At 46.2% G+C, this 21,914-nt stretch overlaps 2 protein-coding genes across 6 annotated transcripts in view; one reads left to right on the top strand and one right to left on the bottom strand.

Moving 5' to 3' along the window:
* LOC135912266 (juvenile hormone acid O-methyltransferase-like) overlaps positions 1–21,914 on the top strand; it is an 88,429-nt gene that overhangs the window by 2,214 nt on the left and 64,301 nt on the right. For 2 of the 5 annotated variants that reach the window (XM_070528060.1, XM_065444676.2), the window contains exon 2: positions 13,658–13,781. The exons of 2 other annotated variants lie outside the window; for them this stretch is intronic. The gene's annotated coding sequence lies outside the window, so the exon portion shown is untranslated. Of the gene's footprint in view, positions 1–6,015; positions 6,359–13,657; positions 13,782–21,914 lie in introns of those variants that run through there. One more of the 5 variants, XM_070528058.1, reaches the window with a different exon arrangement.
* On the bottom strand, positions 1,322–10,701 carry LOC135912265 (short-chain dehydrogenase/reductase family 9C member 7-like). Its single transcript, XM_065444675.2, has 5 exons — positions 10,309–10,701; positions 8,134–8,340; positions 4,454–4,636; positions 2,189–2,321; positions 1,322–1,731 (listed from the first exon to the last, which is right to left on the bottom strand). Exons 3-5 carry the CDS (start codon positions 4,572–4,574, stop codon positions 1,398–1,400), a joined length of 588 nt encoding a protein of 195 aa, XP_065300747.2. The 5' UTR covers positions 4,575–4,636; positions 8,134–8,340; positions 10,309–10,701; the 3' UTR covers positions 1,322–1,397.

The following is a 21,914-nucleotide window of genomic DNA, read 5'->3' as shown; positions in this document are numbered from 1 at the left end:
AACCGCCAGTGGTGGAAGCGGCGCTGCCGCCACGTATCGGCATAGGACCGAGTGTTCCAAGGGAGGTACAGGGAGTCTCCGCACCCTGTACCGACTACCACTGTCGTATTCCGACGGAACAGAAAGATTAAACGCTCATTCACTCTGCGTTGGGTGGATGGATCTTGTGCTATGTAGGGCCCACACTGACGGTGGCAAAAGGAACTGTGACTCAGAAGGACGACACAAGCTGACACAAAAAGTGCAAACTAACAACTGGTTTGTTGTCCGATCATATCACATTTCCGTCAGCGTTCCTTTTGTGCCCGGTAGTGCATGCCATACATATCGCAAGATAAGTGAACGCACATCCACTAGCTCGATTAAAGGATGTGGTAAACGTGCTTTGAGAGCACTTTAAAGAACACGAGGTGGTTGAAATAAAGCGGAACCCCCCCACAAGAGCGTATCTATTTGCTAGTGTTACCACCAAACTCCACAATGTAACGCTTTCGGAGACGGTGTCTCTATATAGAGAGGCAAATTAATTTTTGAATGTTCCGACTGGTGACTTCAAATAAAATTCGAAGATAACCCAGAATGTAAACTTAACCATTCCTAAAAAAATCAACGTGACAAATCATGTGAATGGAAGGTAATGCAAAATCAGGGTATTATAAAGTGTGCGCTGCCAGATTTGACGAGATGCTAGACGTGTTGATCGGACATGACTGCTGTAAATAATATTGATTACTGCTTAGAAGGCAAGCGTTCAAATAATAAGCAACGCATCTATTTGCAGCAAATATTAAAGTTCTTTTCATAACTTAAGGCATTACATATAAGAATTCGATATTTGCAACAATATTTGTAAAGTCTGACGGCTGGCTCGATGTGAGTGATGTCTATGGTACAGTTCCCAGTCCTTTCTGCAACGTGTTCATGATCTTTCAGCGCAACAGCTAGCACGGACGAAAAACAAGAGGTGTTCACAGCGCCAGTGATCGTCTCTTGTTTTGATTCCATGTCTAGTTGTTGCGCTGGCGGATCATGAACACGTTTCAACTCATACAGTTCTCACCCGAAGTGCGTGCAATGTTTGCGGCATGTTTAAAAAATACGTAATTTAGGACGCCTTAAGATGACTCCGTCACAATTTGTGAGTGAAGGGTTAACTTGGCATGCGTAGCAAGCGTTCAGCATGTTTAGTACTTGTGAAAACCTCAGAGCCATGTTCGCATGAGTAGGAATTATTGGCGCATTGTTCAGCTTTGCGGTTGAACAGAAAAGCTGCACGCCGTTATAGTCCCCTCGAGATTCATTTATTGAGGCTTGCTTGCGGATAGCGCTAACATTAGCAGCATTATGATGACATTTCGTGTGAAAAGATTCATCGCGTTCATTTCTGACTAGGGCCGTCACTTCATCCTGAGCTGAATCTTCCGTGTAATGGCAGCGATTAGGTTAGTTATATCACTGGGTAATGCTGTCTCGAGGAATATGTATGGTGTGTCTCGTCCACAGGGTGACCGGTAGAGATCCTTAGGATAAGTTTCTCTGACTGCTTTCTCCATGACGTCGACAGCTTCCTCGGGGTCTTCTCTCATGAAAGTGCTGAAGGTGTTATCGTTGGTCTTAAGCCAGTCCTCTATGTCCTGGTGAGTGTAGTCAGCGACGGATTCTGGATCTTGTTGCTTCAGTTCTCGCAACGCGAAGTCCATGAGAGCGGAGCCAGCTTTAAATATGGACGTCCTAGAAGTGGGAAAGACACAATAAACAGTGAATTAACACTCCCTTTAGATGATGTTTTGAAGCACACAACTAACCGTTCATGGGCATAAACGCTGAGCTTACCCTTAGAATGTTAATGGCGTAAAGGCCAGTGCATGGATGTTTAGCTAAGAAAATACATTCAGTGAAACTTTATATAGACTGGTGAGTGTCCTGCTAACTAGAGGGTGGCTATGGCATTGCTTAAGTTCGTCTTGAACCTTGGGGCTTCCTATTAGCATATTGTTTTGGAAATAATGTAGTTATTCCACCAGCAAATCAAGGGCGACAAGCTTGTCACTTATGCTGGCGCATAATAGAGTTTTGTAATATACACATGTAAGACATTTATAAGGCACAAATGAAGATTTGTGCATGATTTGTGGCTATACCCGCTTTTTACATAATTTTAATTTATCTTTACTGTTGGTCAACCTACCGGTAAGCCGAAGGCTCCACTGTAACGAAGTCGACCCCTTTGCCATAACATTCTCGGCGGAGGCCATCCATCATGGATACCACGGCGTGCTTCGACATGCAGTAGGGCACGCTCATGGGGACTGTGAAGTGGCCTGAAATGGGTCGAAAAAATGACTTAAAGCGAAGGAAACATCCAATAGAGCTTGTGTAGGTCTAGTACAGTGCGACTACAGGTCATAAAGAAGTAGTAGTAGACTTTTGCTTGATCAATAAATAGAATTCAGCAGATCGTTTAAGCTTGCAAAACAGGTATCTTAAACGAAGTTCTCTTGCCAGCACGGGCTCATTACTTGTTAGTGCTATAATGTGCCCTCTGCGAACCACCAAGACAATAAAACAGCCTCGAAAATTCCTGGCGCGGTGCTTGCTTGCCTGCGCACCAAAATGGTGCGCAGGCAATTCGAGCACCATAGCGATTGAAAAGACGCATTATTCCCACATTCAAAACACTTTTATAAGGCCTCAGATGACCTCTTGTCTCTGAGGTCCGAAGTGTTCAATCTGCTTTGGACTACGCTTAAGCCCCAAAATAAAAGAAAAGCACCTATCGCTCGTGCACAAGAAAAGTGGATGGCGCTTTCTAGTTATATGTTAAAGAAGTAAAGGATTTTGCAGAAAGTATGAGAGAAAGTAGAAAACTTTGAAAACGTAATACATTTCACTCATTTTCTCGAAGACGATAAAAATGAGTAGGTTGCGATGTTTCTATCACTGAATCACTAAAAATGTAGCGGTAGGCTTAGTTATAAATTAGGGCTTTTAGCAAACACTGCTCTGGTACTTTATTTCATCAGAAATTAATATGACCCTCGCACCATGGTGTTACGTCCATGTTCCGTTTCCCTGCCAGGCATATACATCCACAGCTTGCACGACAGTGTTAATTTACTGTTAAAAAAGAAAAGGAATTGAGCACTGAATTTCCGCACAGATACAGTGCACCGTGTGAAAAGATTGAATGTGCTTTCAAAAAATATTTGGTTTCACAAAACAGTCACAGATAATGAACTTCTAATTGCCTACAGTTGGCTTCCATCGAGCATTGATGAGGGTTTGCGATGTGTGAGTGATTGTTGAAAATGGAGAAATACTACGCGCATTGTGTTCAGGTTGGGGACATCAAAGTTAAGGTTAGTTCACTAGGGCACAAAGCTCTTGGGTTCTATCAGTACAAAAAGACCAAATAAATGATGTTGACATAATTTTCAAGCGAAAGGGGTGAGATGCATCTTGAAACAATCGCTGCGCACAATGAGATAGGTAAGGGGGTCGATACCCCACACTTCCACCAAGAAAGTTGTTACGAGAATGACGTTTATTTGCAAATTATTACTATATACAAGGTTACAACAGCCAAAACTAGCGGCGACTGATGCAAGGCTTTCGTGCGTGCGTCTGGCCATGCAGTCGCCATAGCCTTCGTCCCACCGACAGTAACAACAACCCTTCCACTGTCTCGTGGCAATATCATGCTCCAACTTTGCCCATGGTCAGTTGTATCCTGGAACATTGCTACAACTATGATGAGAAGCACCTCGCTCAAATAGACGCAAATAACTTAACAGATGAAGTAAAACAAAGTGGGCGAAGGCGCTTTTCGGAGCTGCCAGGGGTGAACGTGACGTTAGCGGCTCAGAACAGAACGGCTGAGAGTTGCTTAAGCGATGGTGAAGCGCTTTAGTGTGGACGTACTAAGACGTCATCGGTGGCTCACCCCTCTGACGGCAGATCAACGAAGAGAACGGCCAGGACAGAGCAAGCACGAAAAATTTTACTTATGCAGAACCTTTGCCCACGAGAGGCACAGAACAAGAGTAGCATATGCACCACAGTAGGCAACAATACGTCGGCAGAGTGTGTTTGTGAGGTGAGCATCAGATGCTGACGCAATGTTAAAACGAAACTGCCCCCCCCCCCCCCTCCTCCCCAATCTAAGAGCAGCGCGCGGCTACAAAGAATCGTCGCAGTTGCCCTGTGGCAATGCGTGGGGCTGCTGATCTCAAGGCAGAGAGTTCGACCACGGCCACGGCGTTTGCATTTATTTGGGAGTGAAATGCAAAAACATTCGTGTACTTACGTTTCGGTGCTTGTTAAAGAACGCCAGCTCAACAAAATTATTCTTTGTCGAACCAAGAGTAAGTGCACACGATGTATACTTTCAATTTGAAGCCTATAAGTGTGCGATTGGGTCTTTTAGAACACGTGCGCGTGCCGTTCTACCTACCTAACGGGCTTGCGACAGCGACAACCCTGCCGTTGCATTTCTTCAAGAGAGGTAGGAACTTCTTGATGACTCGCAGGACTCCGAAGACGTTGACGTTGAATACGTCGATCACCGTGTCCATCGTGAGCCACTCCAAAAGGCCGGCGCTTGCGACGCCAGCGTTCGCAACAACCGCTCAGAGCTCTGTGTCGAGGAAGTGAAATAATATAAAAACTGATAATCCTAATGTAATGAAATCAGGTCATTCATGATCATTTTCCTGTAAAGCAGAAAGAAATCCTTCCTCTCCACAGCTTTGAATCCTTGCCTGTTTTTGTGTGACAATTCCATAGCCAGTTCTGACCGTCTACTTTGATACTTAGCAAACTAGGTCTCTTTGATATGTTAATTGTATCGTCGACTGTGGGATGGGGGCAGGGGGTTCTCAGCGCTAGTGCATTCAGTGTTTTTTTTTTTTTAATATCTGGGGTTTTACGTGCCAAAACCACTTTCTGATTATGAGGCACGCCGTAGTGGAGGACTCCGGAAATTTTGACCACCTGGGGTTCGTTAACATGCGCCTAAATCTAAGCACACGGGTGTTTTCGCATTTCGCCCCCATCGAAATGCGGCCGCCGTGGCCGGGATTCGATCCCGCGACCTCGTGCTCAGCAGCCCAACACCATAGCCACTGAGCAACCGCGGCGGGTATTCAGTGTTGGTGAGACTGATATTCTTCTCTTCTTTTATTTTTTTCCCTGTCCACATACCGCTCCTCCTTGTTACTGGAAATATTGCGCATGAAGTTTTCGGGAGTCAGACGATTGTCACTGTGCACCGTAATTTACCTTAGAGACAAGCGTAGACCTTCGCTTCATTGGCTTTGCTACTCTATAGCATGCGATGCGGTCGCGTCACTTAAAACTATTCATCTTCTGTTCACTGCATCCTCTCTTATCTCATCTTATCATGATCATCATCTGTACTCAAAAGTAGGTGCGTGGTTCTTCTCACTGTACGCGCGAATTTAGGAGATTGGCGTCAACGATTGCTTTGACGGTGTATTTGCGATTTAGAACTTCACCAACTGTATACAGTATAAAAGAGAGAGTTAAACACATATGAATTGTGCCTTGCGGAAACGCCTCTGTGCCTATGTTACTTAGAAGAGAAAAGGGACTAGAAAATAGAGCTTAATGGTATTTTACCTTCGTAACAAAACCCCACTAAACCAACCGGCTTTCCAGAGCCTATTTAATCATTATGCAGCGCAATAAATTTGGATACGATACTGTGGTGAAGCAGCCATATGCACCATAAGTATCAAAGTCGACATGCAGTATATCACTTGCATAAGGAATGCACAGATAACAAAATGGCCTAATACTTATAATTATTTTCTTGGTGTGAGGCAAAGGCTGTACGTTTTATTAATTTCGTTTTACGTCTAGCTTCTCTAGAATTAGCCACATTACTGCAGCTTTCATAACAAAATGGAGCATTTCACTGTTTGCGGCCATTGAATTATTAGGTGGCACAATGTTGTTTTACTGTGTGGGGATCGCACGCGCATCCCGATATCTCCGGAGCGGCCACGCGGTTATCACGCGATAATCACGTGCTCGCTCGCGGAGGGTAGCGAGGAGAGGGCACCTTCGCCACTCCCGCTGCTCTTCGCGCCTGGCCGCGACGCTGTAGCCAAGGCACCCCGTGCCCTCCTTTCCCTTTCTTGGAACCGGGGAGACCCCTCTCCGCCGCTCGGGAGAAGCGCTATTCCCCCGACGGATCTTTGTCTCACGGCGGAAGAGCTAGCGAACGGCCGCATCTCAAATCAGCCGCTGAGACCGCCGCACGCCGTCCCCCTGTGGCGCCCGGACCTTGGTGTGCGACTCACCGCCCCAGGGCCCGAGCGCGGAACCACTTTGGGTGAGCTGAACTCTTATCAGCCTCTTTTGTGGCTCCCACATTGTGCGGTTTGTTTCACCCCAGACGTGCGGAATTCTCCGCCGCTGCGGTTGTGTTTTGTGCTGTATTTGTGTGTGTTGTTGCTGTTGTTGTCTGTTGGAACATTTGTACTCTAAGGTGAATAAACACCTTAGGTCGAGACTCACCCTGTCCCCCCTGGCCTGAACCCGCCGTGGTCGCAACTCACTGCGAACCGCGGGTTAGGGGTCACAGCTCTGACTGCTAGGGCTGCTGCGAAAGTGCTAGGGAGCGACTGCCGCTCCGCCGGCGCTGTGCGATCCAGAGAAGGGTCAGGTGCGCACGCGCGAGCCTGAGTAATACCCCTATAACTGTTAGTAGGAAAAAATGTGCACATCTTACATCCACATTATTGACGTTCACTTTCGCTCACAGAAATGACAACGTCAAACACAAGTCGACTAAACATGGCGACGCCAGGAGCTCTTCATCAACACGCATGCAGTTAAAGGCACAATATTGTCTGCTTGCATATTATTTACCCCAAACTGTTTTCCTGATTCTCATTGTGATTAGCGTTAATACATGAGAAAAGTGTTTTCACGGTCATAAGAACGTTGTAGAGTGGTCCTCCTATAGGATACCCCCCCGCCCACAAAAAAATGATGTACTTCTTTGTTTCGATTTGGTTGCTTACATTGCTTACGCTGTGGCATTTCTCATAGTATTTCGCCATTCGATGGAGGCTGGTAACTTGATTGCGGTTGAAATGTTCGGCCCCAAAGGTGAAGCGCCGACTGCGACAGGAAATTAGTAGATAGCTGTACTAAGTAAGGATAGTAGTTTTATTGGCCGTATAAGCTTGTAGACATTCGCTTACCACCAAAATTAACAATGATAAAATGTGTAAGCGTGACTCAACGAGGACGTAGAAAGAAACAGATACACAGAGACAGCGCTGTCTTTGCGTTTTTGCTTCTTTCTTGTTCAGTCGCGCTTACCCATTCTGTCATAGATTCAAACTAACTAGCCCGTCAACGTGTTTTAACTAAATTAACCAGCGTGGTACCACGCGCGCACAGGTAAACGTGAACAAATCTCGCTCAATGACAACGGAAACTGTGAAAAGACTGGAGTTAGGAATCGCGGCGGCAACCGCGAGCCAATTGACCTCCGTGCATCTGTCGTTTCAAAGCGAACGTCGAAACGCACATGCCAAGCTACATACGAAGCATACGAAACTTGCAGAGTGCCATTACGAGCACTCTGCAAACATCGCAGATCGCTTTGAAGATGAGGCCCGCGCGGGCGCGCCATTTGGACACGTCGCAGAATGCGTTCGTTCAAGACAAGAGCGCCGGCAACGCGTCCCTATGGTGCCTGCCAAAGGCATCTGCTACAGCGTCCGCGATTCGCGTGGCCAACGCTATAATAGACACCTCCATTACTGTCTCCACTCTGTATGGAATGGCCTGGCGAGGAGGACACCGAGACACCGTGGCATCCGCCGGAGAAGACCGCCCCTCCTCCCTCGCCCGATCCTTGCCTCGCGCGCCACAGGAGAGGGCACGCATCCGGGCCGCGTTTCTCGTTGGCGTACGCGAGATTGAACCGCGTTCACTGGCTTACCCTCACACGCTTTCACTCATACGTCACGGCGATGCCAACGCCGACGACAGAAATAGGCCTGGAGAGACCGTATAATTGCTATCGCAATAAGTCGAAATAAAGCATGTGATGTTGCTCCACAAAATAAAAACGAACAAACGGTGACTTACCCCTCTCGCCGAGATGCTCTCTTATCGTACCTAAGGCTTTGTCCACTTGCTCCTGTTTTGTCACATCCAGCTCCAAAACAACTACGTGCGGAAGAGCCTTCAGCTCCTCTGCGCCAGTGCTGTTGGTACTGAGACAACTGGCGAACACCAGGAAGCCTTTGCGCGAGAGTCGCTTCGCTAGTCGATAACCAAATCCTGTGTCGCATCCTGAAACGTGAAGGGTTGAAATGAGCAAAGCCCCATTGAAATGTTTACGTCCAGGTGGCCTACTAGGAGACTATAATCCTCCTTGACTATCCCCCCTCCTCAACTATTTTAGCGCGTCTGCTTTCTTTCGCCGCTGTTCCTTTTCGCTTACACTTGCCCCCTGTAGGGTAGCAAACCAGAAGCTTGTGTTCCAGTTAACATGCCTGCACTTCTCATCTCTTTTGCTCTCTCTCTTTAAAGTGAAAGTATTCTGCGGTCGAGATGAGCTCTCACATACGCAAGAAGAAATGACACCTGGAATACAAAACTGTGACATGTAAATTCAGGGCAAGGCATGAAGATAAACAGACAGCAATGACGGTGCCATGTTTCTCGTCTCGCTGTCGTGAGCTTCATCTTTTGCGCTGTTCCGAGCCGTGAATTTTAACCTACTTGTGAAATTCTGTCCTCCTCAAGAAATCTTCAAAGAGAAAGATCGAACGAAGTTCCCCAAATAAGAGATTACGTGTATAGGAACTATCCCCTGTAAACATGTATACGGGGCATGATGTTCGTTCGAGGGAACATAGGGTGCACTTGTAAGTCAAGTTCGTCACCAAGGGGTCGGCAAGCTCTGTTGTTTTAGAAATGTTGTTACATGATTACCGCCATACCACCCACATAGATATAAATTTTAGGGGAAGTAATTAAATACCACAGCAACAAAGAAGCTCGACTGCACAACAATAACATTTAGGAGAACTTGAAATACCTAATCCTCACGAAATTTATATCAGCCAGTACACAGATAGCAGCAGCTTTTCCGTGTACAGAATTTCTGAATGGTTTCTTTAGACTTTTTACTGTTCTCTCGTTCATTAAGCAAACTTCTTCAGCATATATTTCACATTCAAGCGATGAACACTTCATTGCAATGACAAAGCGTTACAGCGTGGTTGCACGTGTGTTGCGGCACTGGCATGATGCTGCATAGTGATTTAGTACAGCAGTTAGGATGATAGCGCAACATGCAATTTGTTAAAGATTTGCAGCATGCTTGCAAAAAAAGTTGAATATCGATCACTCATTGGACACTTCGAACACCACCTAGATTTAGCTTTTGGGATGTGTGAAATAAAAAAATCCTTCAGCGTAGCAGAATCGTAACCTAATGAGCACAGTGAAGAAACTCCCATACTTCTATCGTATGGTGTGCGAGTACAGGACTACTTAGCATTGTGAACCTCCCGCTAATTTGATTAGCACACGTATTAATGTTTTGCCTTAAAGATCACATTATTTGGTCGTAGATGATTATTTTGCTCAGTAGCAGAGCTTGTCAATCGGCTTTGTGATGTCCATGCATGTGTATAACTTTTGCTGCACTTTTGGAAAACGCGACTAGCCACAAAAATTCAAACGGGTAGCTGCGTTAACGAGTAGCATCATCGCAGCAGTAATGATGGCATCATTATCATCACCATTACCCCCTCCACCATCACCATAATTATCATGGTAATCAATTTGCTCCGTCTCCAGTGCGAAGTTGCAGGATAAAACGCGCAAGGTCGGGATTTCTGGCATTTTGTAAGTCGACCTCTACTACTACTACTACTACTACTACTACTACTACTACTACTACTACTACTACTACTACTACTACTCTGTTACTCTTCCTGCCTAAGCAATTTCTAGAAACTAATTAACACTTTAGTGATTTGTGTTCTGTCCGACTTCAATACTGTCAAAAAAGCGCACAATTCACGAAATTCGTACGTTTACACTGTCAGCCATGTATGTGTTTGATATAAGCAGTATTATTATCATGCTGCAGGAGTGATGAGTTCAGTTGAGAGCCAGTTAGAACTGTTTTTCTGCCCATGGTATATCGCTTTAAAAAAACGGAAACTCAGAATCAACTCAAGCGAGATTCTTTAAAAAAATAAACATTCACAACAAACATGCACAGCCCCTTGAAGGCATACTCACCCGTGATGAGCACTGCCCGACCTTCACCGCGAACCTCGCTCACAAAAACGCGTCCGAAAACTAACCGAGACAGCGCATAGGACAGAGTCAGGACAATCCACGCTGTACCGACTATCCTGCTGACTTGTTGCAGAGGAATGAGGTAGTTCCACAGCTGCCAGAAGACAAGCAGGATGGCGAAGAACAAAACCAACGACGTCCTCATTTGCAGGCCGGTGAAGCTCGGCGCGAGCAGATCTTTGTCGCCGCAGTGACCGTGAAACCCCTCTTCTACTTCAAGTTTGTGGACGCGCAGTGTGAGCGAGCATGCCGAGGTGCGAGCATGCCAGTGAAGGAGCAACGCCACGTTTTGTGGGTATTTTTAAGAGCACATGACCTACGCGGGGCCTCGTAAACAACTCATCTCACTGACTCAACTCGTTTTACTGAGCTGGGCGGGCCGCAGGTAGGAGTAATATTATGCAAGGAGGATTCGTTCTGGCGATGCGAGAAGAGCGCGACGAAACACCGTCAGTGAGTTTGAGGGTGAGAGGAGGAAGCGGGCACACATTGAACCTCGTGTCATTCACTGCGTTGAGAAAACGGGTTTTCGCGGCTGCGCGAGGTCGCAGCTGAAGGCCGAAGAAAGCGGCGTACGCAGTTGCAAAACAGGAAGGACTACGCGCGCTTCTATTGTTCATTTGCATACGTTCGTTGATGTACGTTAGCACGCGTTCATTGACTTTCGTTGATGAAATCACGATCTGACGAGAACACAAATCACAGCCACGTATGAAGGCAAGATGGTAGACAACTTCTTAGAAGCTGTAACATTTATAGGGTTCGGCTAATACCCGATATATGGATCCTTGTGTCCTGTTGTGGCAGTACTCGACCTATGTATTGGGTTGTCGTACGCCGAAGGACTTCTTTTTTCTTTGGTAGTCTTTTTTTGCATTCACAGTTACTGCGCGTGTTAGTACTTCTTGCGGCGACGTGTTTGCGTAATTGAGTCTATCTCCACGTCAGTAAATTACCGGCTAGCGGTTGAAACCCCATCTACATGTACATCCAAGTATTGCATATTTGTACTGCTGCACGTCGGTGGGCGAGTTCTTTTGCCCTACAGTATAAAAGCAAAGTGACGATATAACGAAGCTGTAATCTACACAACTTTATTTCCATGCTCCGCCAGCACGTGGTACATGACAAAACTGTTTTCGCTATTTATTGTCATTGGGCTAGAACTGTAATTGTTCGAGGTGCTACATTACTATGAGAGTGGCAGTGTCGCCTTTTTGGTTGTCCATCTTGAAAAGGCTGAGATATAGCGCGGCTAGGCAACACGGACACTGCGGCGTAGCGCATGTTATGTACACGCGGTTAGCCGGCCGGGAGCCACCCCCTTTGTGTTGTGTACATAACTTTCTAGAAGAAACGTTCATTCATGCACCACGCTCTGACGCCTCTACATGGTGTCAGAAGTGGTCGGTTAGTAGCCTAGTAATGGAACCGACGGCAGAAGAACGAGCAGCCTTACAACCCGGGAGGCTCCAAGTTCTATCGGACCAGCGCCGTGGCGAACGACGAGCATTAACTTCGTTCGCAGTCACTACGCTTTGGACACCCCCAAGAGTCCTAGACACAACGGGAGTTTGGCAGAACTGGAAGGCATAGAAACAGGATTTCGAGCTATTCGCAACAGCAACGTAGCTGGAACAGCAGCCGAAAGAGGTGCAGACAGCCACTTTTCTCAACAGCATTGGAGAGGACGCGCGCAAAACGTACAACACTTCTGCATTTGAAGCCGGAGAAGAAAAAAAGCGACATTGAAGTACTGAAACGAAAGTTTGAAGCTCTATCCTAGCGTAGTATGGAGTTTCGGTTTGGAAAGCGAGACGAGAAAGAATAACATTTTAACGACTGGTTGATTGAGTTGCGTGTGCTTGCAAAGAGCTGTGAAATCGGCGAGTTGGAAGAACGCAGGCTAAGAAGCAGAATCATTCTAGGAGTTAGAGACAAGAAACTTCGGGGAAAGACTTCTTTCAGAAGATGCTTTTTTTGCCAAAACTGTTGGCATGCGCCGAGCTCGGGAACACGGTAAAGAGCAAAGCGAAGGAATTTAGTCTCGAATGAAAATTCGGGCAAAAGTCGACGCCGTTAGTAGGTGCAGTAGCATGCAAAAATCTACAAGGACAGGGAAGCGGGCACCGCAAAGGGACGCACAGGGTAAAATCCGGCAAAACCAGGAGCGTAAGTCTTGCTGCGAAAGAACAAGAAGTGGCATTACTCGAAGGCAATGCAGACACACAGGCAGAATATTTCTGGTAGGAAACGTTACCAAAAACCAGCAAAAAAGGATTATCGCTGTACTGCAATAGTAAAAATGGAAGAAATGCCCGTTGTCGACAAGCTCGACACAGGCACGAAGTGCTCAGTCATATGACGCAGTCATCTGCAGAAGATGAAGCGAAAGCAGCTCACAAACTACGCTGCCGTTCCAAACGCGATCCTTTGGCTTTCGGAAAAAAAGCAACCAAATATATTTGCGTTCATTTGACCAGCCCTGAGGGAACGTTTGAAACGGAATTCTTCGTAGTGGAAGACGACGTATCCGTGACTCTAAGCCCTCTAAGCGGCTCAGTCGCAGAGAAGCTGGGCTTAGTTCGTCGAACTGCTTCACTGGAAAAACAAAATTCTTACGACGTAGTGAAGCCTTATGAAGACGTTTTCACCGGAGCTTCACAGGCGAACTCAAGGGTGTCATCAACCATCTGAAGCTCAAACCAGGTTTCCAAGGAGTGGTCAAATCAGCACGCAGGATCCCGTAAACGTCTAGGCCACAGTAAAGTGGTGACTGGACCGCATGGAAGCCGATGGAGTAGTTTTCAAGGTGACGCAGCCAACAGAACTGTCCAGTTACATGGTTATCGTCATAATAAGAAGGTACGGATATGTCTTGATCCACTGCATTAGAACAGAGCACTATTGAGGGACCATTATCCTGTGCCAAAGCTAGAAGACAGTGTACCGTCTCTGAGCGGAGCACGGTACTTTTCGACTTTCGATGCTGCTACAGGATTTTGGCAGATAAAACTGGATGAAGAAAGAACCATAATTTGCACGATGAGCACTCCATTCGGTGGTTAGATTCCTACGTATGCCGTTCGATATTTATTGGGGTCCGGAAATATTTCAGCGCGCCCTGTACAAAGTACTAAAGAGTAATACAAGGGCAGCAGTCGTTATGGACGACATTCTATTCTGGGGTCAGACTAAAGAAGATCATGAGAAAAACCTTGTAAACGCGCTGCGAAAATGCCAAGAGCACAACTTCAAACTAAACCGCAAAAAATATTTTTCCTTACAGGAAGCTGTCAAGTACCTTGGGCAAGTGTTAACGTGTGGTGGGTTGAGCCAGGATCCAGGGAGGCTGGAAGACATCCTTCACGTCGAGGTCCCTTGCAGTCGGAATGAGCTACAGACATTCTTAGGTATGGTGAATTTCGTCTCCCGCTTCATTTCGAACATGTAAACACTCACAGCTTCGCTCCGTGAACTATTGAAAAAAAAAAACGCCCTGTGGGTTTGGGAGGACAGATATCAATCGAGTTTCGAAGCACAGCGCGAGGCAGTCGCAAAAGTACCCGTATTAGCAAATTGCCAGAAGGGAAAAACACTCGCCCTATGAGTAAACGCAACACGACGTGGAACGGACGCCGTGATAATGCAGAGTGGGCCCCTGTTAGCTTACTCATTCCGCTCACTGGCGGAGACGGAGCAGAGATATGCTCGGATAGAGAAGAGATGCTCGCAATCGTACACGGCTGTGCGAAGTTCCAAGATTACCTTTTTGCGCAACGAGAAGTCATTGTGGAATCGTGCAATTTCGCCAGTACGCAACCGCAGCGTGGCTCAATTACAAGATTGACATCATTCCCGAGCTACGCAGCTACTGGAGCTCCCGCGACGAGCTGCTTACTCAAGACGGCCTCGGGTTCCGGAGCAATGGCCTCATCATTCCTGCCTAACTGCGAAGTGAAGTACTTGGCTGTCCTCAGACATAAACATTCATTCATGCACCATGCTCAGACGCATATACAGACGCAAGAAGGCACAAAGAAGTGTGCTCTCCTTGCGAGTATTTTTGTTTGTTGTCTTCATATGTCCTTTTTCCCCAGTCCACAACTCACTCGCCACATTTCTCTTTTGCTTGGAATGCTATTTGATATTTCGAGGTACCGTAAAATTCTGCAAGGGAATGTTTCACCACTCTTCCCCAGTCACGGTGTTAACAAAGACCTCCTGATACTTAGACGCAGATATCATACTAAACGACCCCATAAATGAGACTTGCTGCACAGTTTTCTATGAAAGCAGCACCAGCATTCTGCACGAGTGGCCAATGTTCTCCACCGTAGGCGTACGCACAGTGGTTTTTGGCGCCCGATTGTGGTGCTTAGTGATGTATCGTGCCGTTGATGTACATACACAGTTTTGACATGCTTAAGAATGAGCTGCGTTGCATGCTCATTTTCACCGCGGCTCTCGGATTGACAATCAGCCCTATCCAATGCCTCCCTGGGAATTCACCAGCATCACAACTAATAAGCGAACGAAGTTACGACGCAGCAATACAACAGGTACTCTTGACGAACACAACATCGTCGATGCATCGTGCGTTAACACCTGCAAAGTCTATACGGATGCTGCCATTCTCCCAGACGGCGGAAGGACATCATACCTGAGTACTACGCATAATTTCATCAGCGGCCACCAGCGCTATTTATCTACGGAAGCCAGCGCTCTAGTAATGGAACTTCAAGCCATCCACAACGCTGTGCAAGATGCGACATCTAAGCTGCCTACCATCAAGCAACTAGAGATCTTCACGGATTCTTTAGCGGCTATTCAGGAACTCAAGACGGTTGATAAGGCGATGGAAATCTGCGAGAAAATACACACTATGAATAGTAAGACAGCTACTTGCGTCAAGGTACACTGGATTCAAGGCCATTCAGCGAACCCTCACAACATTACTGCTGACCAGCAGGCACACTGCCCTCCTAATCTTGATCCTCCACCTATTCCCCTCCCACCCCAACCCCGTAACTCTCTGCGAGCCCGTAAAAATGTTCTCCGGCAGGACACACGCGCTCTTATCCCACCGTGTGTCTGCTCCCTCCCCCTTCACTTTACTAGGGCGGAGGAAGTTGTGCTTAGGAGGCTACGGGCCGGGGTGGCCCTTACACCGGCTGTTGTCTCAAGGTGGAACTGGTCGCATTTACCACTGGGTGCTACGTGTCCATACTGCTCCGTTCCTGTGGTGGAATCAGATGCATACCACCTAATATGGACATGTACGGGTTTACAATCGGAACGCTCGCGTCTCCTACTGCAAGCCGGCCTCCGCTACAGTGTCACAACCAGCTATGACCGCTGGATACATGATAACAGATTTCACAAAACACTGCTTCAATTCATACACAACACAGGCCTCTCAGCACACATATAATACACATATACGCTCCAACAATTATGCCTTAAGGGCAAGCCTTCATGGCAATAAAAAAAAAAGAATGTTTTTTCAATACTTACGGTGTATTTGGGTACTTGGTGCCCAAATGGCGTTTATTTTGTTTGTCGCTTTACCGCGACAGCCGTCAACTGCTTGAAATTTGGCTTTTATTGTCTGTCTCATCCGTCCGACCATTCTGTTGTGCTGACGACCAGGGGCGTAGCCAAGGGGGGGGGGAGGGAGGGCTTATGGAGCTTCAGCACCCCCCTCTCCCCCCCCCCCCTAAGTTGTTTCGTGCTGTCCATGCACCGCCGACCAAAGCAACGGGATCCCGGCGCCGGAAATTATTCCGGGTTTTGTTTAGAATGTCTTTTTCACGCTCAGAAAGACATTTCACCGCGAACATTGCGCACTCGGGCTGGATTTCGCGGCAACGCCCATGTACCGGGAGTCACATAACGCAAGCAGCCCCATCCGAGCACGAAGTTTCAAGGACGTTTTGATGGCGAACGGGCTCGCCGCGGCACCTCGCGGAGGCCGCGGCGCATGGATGTCAATTTTCCAAAACTTTATAGCTATAAATCGCATAAACTTTTGATGTGAAAGGTAATTGCAATTTCCAAAGTTGTGCTTTAGATTTTCAATTGCGGAAATTTGTGGGTTTAATGCTGTTATAAACATTTGACGACAAGGGTGCATTGACTTTTCTAGTCTTACAGCACACTATCACCCACTATCAGACAATTTGATAAGAGACGAAGCGTTGTGGCGGATCATTTCTGCCGTCCTGTCACGTAAAAAATAGCAACATATTTTCCCCCTACGACAAAGCATCCATGTCAAGACACTAAAGCCGGCCAAGGTAACTACGTTCTTATTTATTTTTTGTGCTTTGACTTTCATTCGCGCGGACACATTGAGCCTCAATTTTTTTGTTCTCGTTACCCTACCCGCGGGCTTCTAGTGCCAACGTTTTTCTCGTGTTTCCCCGACCACCGCGCGGCGCACTTCGGTGCGCCTTCGGTTTGCTCTGGCCGAGTCGATTTTCACCTGGCAGAGTTTTGGACACTTTCTGGCTTGCAGACGAGACAAAGAAACAATGGTTGCTCGCCGCCCTCACTGTGGGGACTCAACGAATTGCGCCGCGTTCACTTGAGCGCAACCTCTCCGTTAAGTCTTGTCTCGCCGGTGTAGTACACTGAGCAGTATGTGTATGGTTCCCGGTGGACCAAGCGTTTCACGTTTTCTTTGATATTCCTTCGGTAGCCATTAGGTGCCCAAAGTAGGCATTAGATTGCAGCCAACATTTTTTTGCGTTTTTTCATTTCGGTGCCCCGGCCCCACAAAAGGAGAAAAAAAATACATTGTGGCGGCGCAGTGAACTGTGGCATGCTGAAAGTTCGATTTTGTTACTTCTTTTGCGGAAAGTAATGGGCCACGGGACGCTTCAGTTGCCGGATACTCTTATTATAGTATTGCGATAGCAATTATATGGACACGCCAGGCGCATTCTTGCCGCCGCCGCCGCCCTCATGTTTCGCCGCCCCGATGTTTCGCGGGCGATAACATCGTGACCGCGCGCCGCATGCTGTATGTGCGAGTGAAAGCGTGGGTGGGGGTGGGGGGGGGGTTAAATGGGTGAGCCAACGATGGGGACTCAGTCTTGCGTGCGCAAAGGAGAAAAGCGGGGAGCAAACACCTTGTGCGCGATACATCGGGGGGGGGGATGGAATTGGGACGGGATCTAGGATTCTGTGAATCTGTGATTGCGCAACATGTTTACTTACCTTGTTTGGCGCATTATATACAGTGACGTTTTCTTGGATACGTCGATTTAATGAGACCTATATGTATATTTAGGCATATTGTTACCCACCGTGGTTGCTCAGTGGCTGTTGTGTTGGGCTGCTGAGCACGAGGTCGCGGGATCGAATCCCGGCCACGGCGGCCGCATCTCGATGGGGCGAAATGCGAATACACCCGTGTAGTTATATTTAGGGGAACGTTGAAGAACCCCAGGTGGTCAAAATTTCCGGAGTCCTCCACTACGGCGTGCCTTATAATCAGAATGTGGTTTTGGCACGTAAAACCCCATAATTTAATTTTTTAGGCATCTTGTTGCGAGGTTTTGTATATACGTGCAGTCAACTTTGTTTGGACTGACACTTTTGTTGCCCTTTATCAAGCTGTATCTTCGCATTTGTATATCCCATTGTATCTTCGCCTTTCTAATGTACGAGGGAGAGTCAAATGAAAATGAACCTACCCACCCCGCGCAGTAATGGTTCGGTTCATCATCTGCGAGGCTTGCGCGTAGCAGAGAGGCATCTCTCATTTACAAAAGTGACACACAGGTGTGAGGATAAAGGTTCTGTAATGCTTTCATACACTGGGTTGAGCATGGTTGCATGACATAAATGACACTCCAAGCGTTGAACAGCGTGTTGCCGTGAATTTTTTGACAGCTGAAGGTATTTCCCAAAAAGAAATTAGTCGCCGTATGGCTGCCGTGTTTGGTTGAACATTGCATTTCATTGGCCACTGTGAAGTGTTGGAGCAAACGGTTCAAAGAAGGACGTGAAAGTAGCAAAGACGTCCCAAGACCGGGCAAAACCATCGTGCAACCACGCCCAACAAAATTGCAAAAGTTGATGAGCTGATGAGACAAGAATGGAGGATAAGCATCGATGAACTTGCAGAGTGTGTGAACGTCAGTCACGGTTCGGTTCATGCCATAATTCATGCAGATCTCGATTATCGGCTCTTTTGTGCGCAATGAATGCCGAAGATTTTGAACCGCCGGCAGAAGACGGAGGAGTTCGGCGCCGCCTTAACTCTCTAATCCGGTATCACCCACCTTAACTCTCTAATCCGGTATCACAATGAGGGTGACGACTTCTTGTATGCCATTGTGATCGGGGTCGAACCATGGTGCCACTACTACGAGCCTGACACACGGCGGCAAAGATTACGGTGGGAACATTCGAATTCACCACGCCCCCCAAAGAAAGCAAAGGCCGTCATTGCCACCGGAAAGGTGTTGTTGACTTTCTTTTCGATTGTCAGGAGTCATTACTGATATAATTTGCTGAATCTTGAGAGGCTATCAATCGTTTCCGTTATTGTGAAACGCCGGAGCGGCTGCGTGTCGCAATCAAGAAAAAATAAACGATGTGGTAAATTGAGTAATGGAGTCACCTTGCTCCACGAGAATGCCCGTCGCAACGTCGCCGATGTGGTTGACACGAAACTGGCAAACTTCAAATGGGAAACGCTGAAAGATCCGCCATGCAGCTCAGACCTGTCGCCTTGCGACTTACACATTTTGGTGAAACCGAAAAAAACAGCTCCAGGGAACCAGATTCGTGTGGGACGATGACGTGAAAGAGTCAGTTGGAAACTTTTTGAAGCAGCAGCCCAAGCAGTTTTATGAGACGGGAATCACGCGACTCGCTAGTCAATGGAACAAACGCCTAAATGCTCATGGAGACTACATTTAAATAAAGTACCTCGTTTGTCATATATTCGCATTGGCTCACTTTCATTTGACTCGACCTCGTACATTTTGCAGAACTGCGTTTTATACGTGCTCTCTGTTGCGACTATAATTTCGGTGAAATTACTCAATATACACGACCGGTGACAGCTGCTTCTGCGTAATACATTGGAACAAATGACAGCGTCGTTGAGATTTTTCACTGGTCGTTGCACCTGTACAAGAATGTAAACACGGTTCTTGAATCACAAAGTTTCATTAACATATTTGTCTTCAATTTGTTAATTTCATGGCCTTTACATTTTTCATATCAATGACATGCACTGCTTTGCTAGTTTCGAGCTGATATAGTTGTAAAGGTTGTGAGATGTTCTCTACACTTATTAAATAGACAAAAACATGGAAGCATTGATATGAGTAATATAGGGCAAAATATTTGGCACATACGAGTATATTATTTTATGAAAAAATACATATTTTACTTGTTTTGACAGTGCGTAGCGTTAAAGAATTCGTTTTCAGCATTTTTGGCATTGGCAATGCAAATATTATTCATGTATTTGATCCCTCGACAAATTGTTTAAGAGGAAGCTTTAGCTCGGGCCCAAATCCAACGCGGCCTATTCAAATACATGTAAAACGCAGAAACGTTTTTCTAAGATAACCTCTGGATCGCTTTTAATAAAATTTGTTGCATTAAGATAGAAAGCTAAATTCTGGTGTCTCTTGGAAGCAGAATTCCGATTTAGGGCCTGAGTTTTGTTTAAAATATTTAGATAAATTCGAAAGTTCGAAAAAAATAGAAGCACAACGTTTACAATCTAATAGCTCTGCACCAAAAAGAGATATCGTGGTTCTGTAAACAGCACCTATTATAATAGTCAAAGCGGACAAATTTGGTATGTCAATTTGTATCTTACCTGAATTGGTTAGGTTGTGTACAAGGGTTCTACAGAAGCCGTATTTCCATAACACTAAATTCTTTTGAGGTTCATGTGGAACACATCAGTTTTTTCTACTGTAGATGTACTAATAGAGGCCACTCACAGAATTATATTATTTCTCATTGTTGAGCTAGAGTTCTAAGCTTGATAGTTTCCCGTTATAAAAATGTGCAATTTTGGCCAATTTTTAATGAAGAATCGACAACGTAAATGGAAAATTCGAAACCAGCAGTCAATAGAATGTAAGTTTTTCTTTTAAATGCAACAAACCTCGTAAAATTTTGTGCAGCGGTTGCCGAGCAAAACTAATTCCCCTTCTACATGTGTTTAGATCGGAGCACCGAAGTTAAAGCTTTCTCTTAGAAGGAAGCTTTAGCTCGGGTGCTCCTATCTAAATACATGTAACTGGATAATTTGTTTTTCTCGGCAACCACTGCATCAAATTTGATGAGCTTTGTTTTACTTAAAGGAAAAACTTAAAATCTAGTGACTGTTGGTTTCGAATTTTTATTGAAGTCCTCAATCCTTTATTAAACATTGGCAAAAATCGAAAATTAAAAAAAAAACGAAATTATCAAGTTTACAACTCTGTAACTCAACAACAAAAAATCATAATACAATTCTGTGAATTGCATCTAATAGTACATATAAAGCGGACGAAATTGATATGTTGCGAACGAATATAAAAGAAATATTTTTTAATCATTTTCGATGTAGGAAATTTCAAACAATATTTCTGGCTACGCCACTGCTGACGACGCCCGTTGTCGTCATCGATGACGCACCGCGCCGATTTTTTTCTTTGTCGGGGTTCCACGTCATCTCCAGTTTCGAAATCACCGTAGCATGAAGCAAACAACAATATCTGGAGGACACTTAAGATTCGCCTTTAAGAGTGGAGCCTGATAGCATTCAAAGTCAATTCATTAATTTCCTTGCGATGTATATGTGGTTCGTTTCCTTGCACCTGCGTGGTTGGATACGCGTGGTTCGGGATTCTTTTTGCCGAAATGACGTCCAATTCTGGGCGCGCGACGCCGGATTTCAAGCGACCTGGGGCCGTTAACGCTGTCGCGTTAAAATTTCGCCACAACGGGCTCCACCGGGATTTGAGCCCATCGCAGTGAAGCAATGGGCATTTGAAAGTCGAGTGCGCTAACGACTGAGATATCGCGGAACAATGGTCGCAAGCATGTGGGGCAAAGATATGGGCTCCACACAGGCTCTCAGGGCAGTAGCGCCTGTGCATGTGTTTCTGAAGCCATCAAGAAGAGTACTGTAGACAACGAGGATTAGACTTTGTATACCGCACAGAAACTCTTATTGGCAAGAGCGGGTAATTATTGATTGTCATACTCGTTAAAATTTTGGCGGCCCTAAGTAGGCGTACAAGAGAATGATGATGAACTTCAAACGTGGCACACACGAACAAGAAAGGATGAGCCGAGGATAAGGTAGTCTGCGGAACACAACGTCGGAAGCATTGTCGATGTCAATTCCAACAGCAGCGTGTCAGCTACCATGTCAGATTGTTTACACAATGGCTCACAGCACCACATTATTCAAAGCCACGAAGTGTCTTATATACCAGCAGTGCAAGCGTACAGAAAAGTGAAATGGCTGAAATTTGGTAGGTGTCACTGTGACATTTAGCTTGGGTCCCACCTTC

This window comes from Dermacentor albipictus, chromosome 10 (assembly GCF_038994185.2).
Source record: "Dermacentor albipictus isolate Rhodes 1998 colony chromosome 10, USDA_Dalb.pri_finalv2, whole genome shotgun sequence".
In the NCBI taxonomy this organism is placed as follows: domain Eukaryota; kingdom Metazoa; phylum Arthropoda; class Arachnida; order Ixodida; family Ixodidae; genus Dermacentor; species Dermacentor albipictus.
This window is presented reverse-complemented; position numbering and strand designations above follow the sequence as displayed.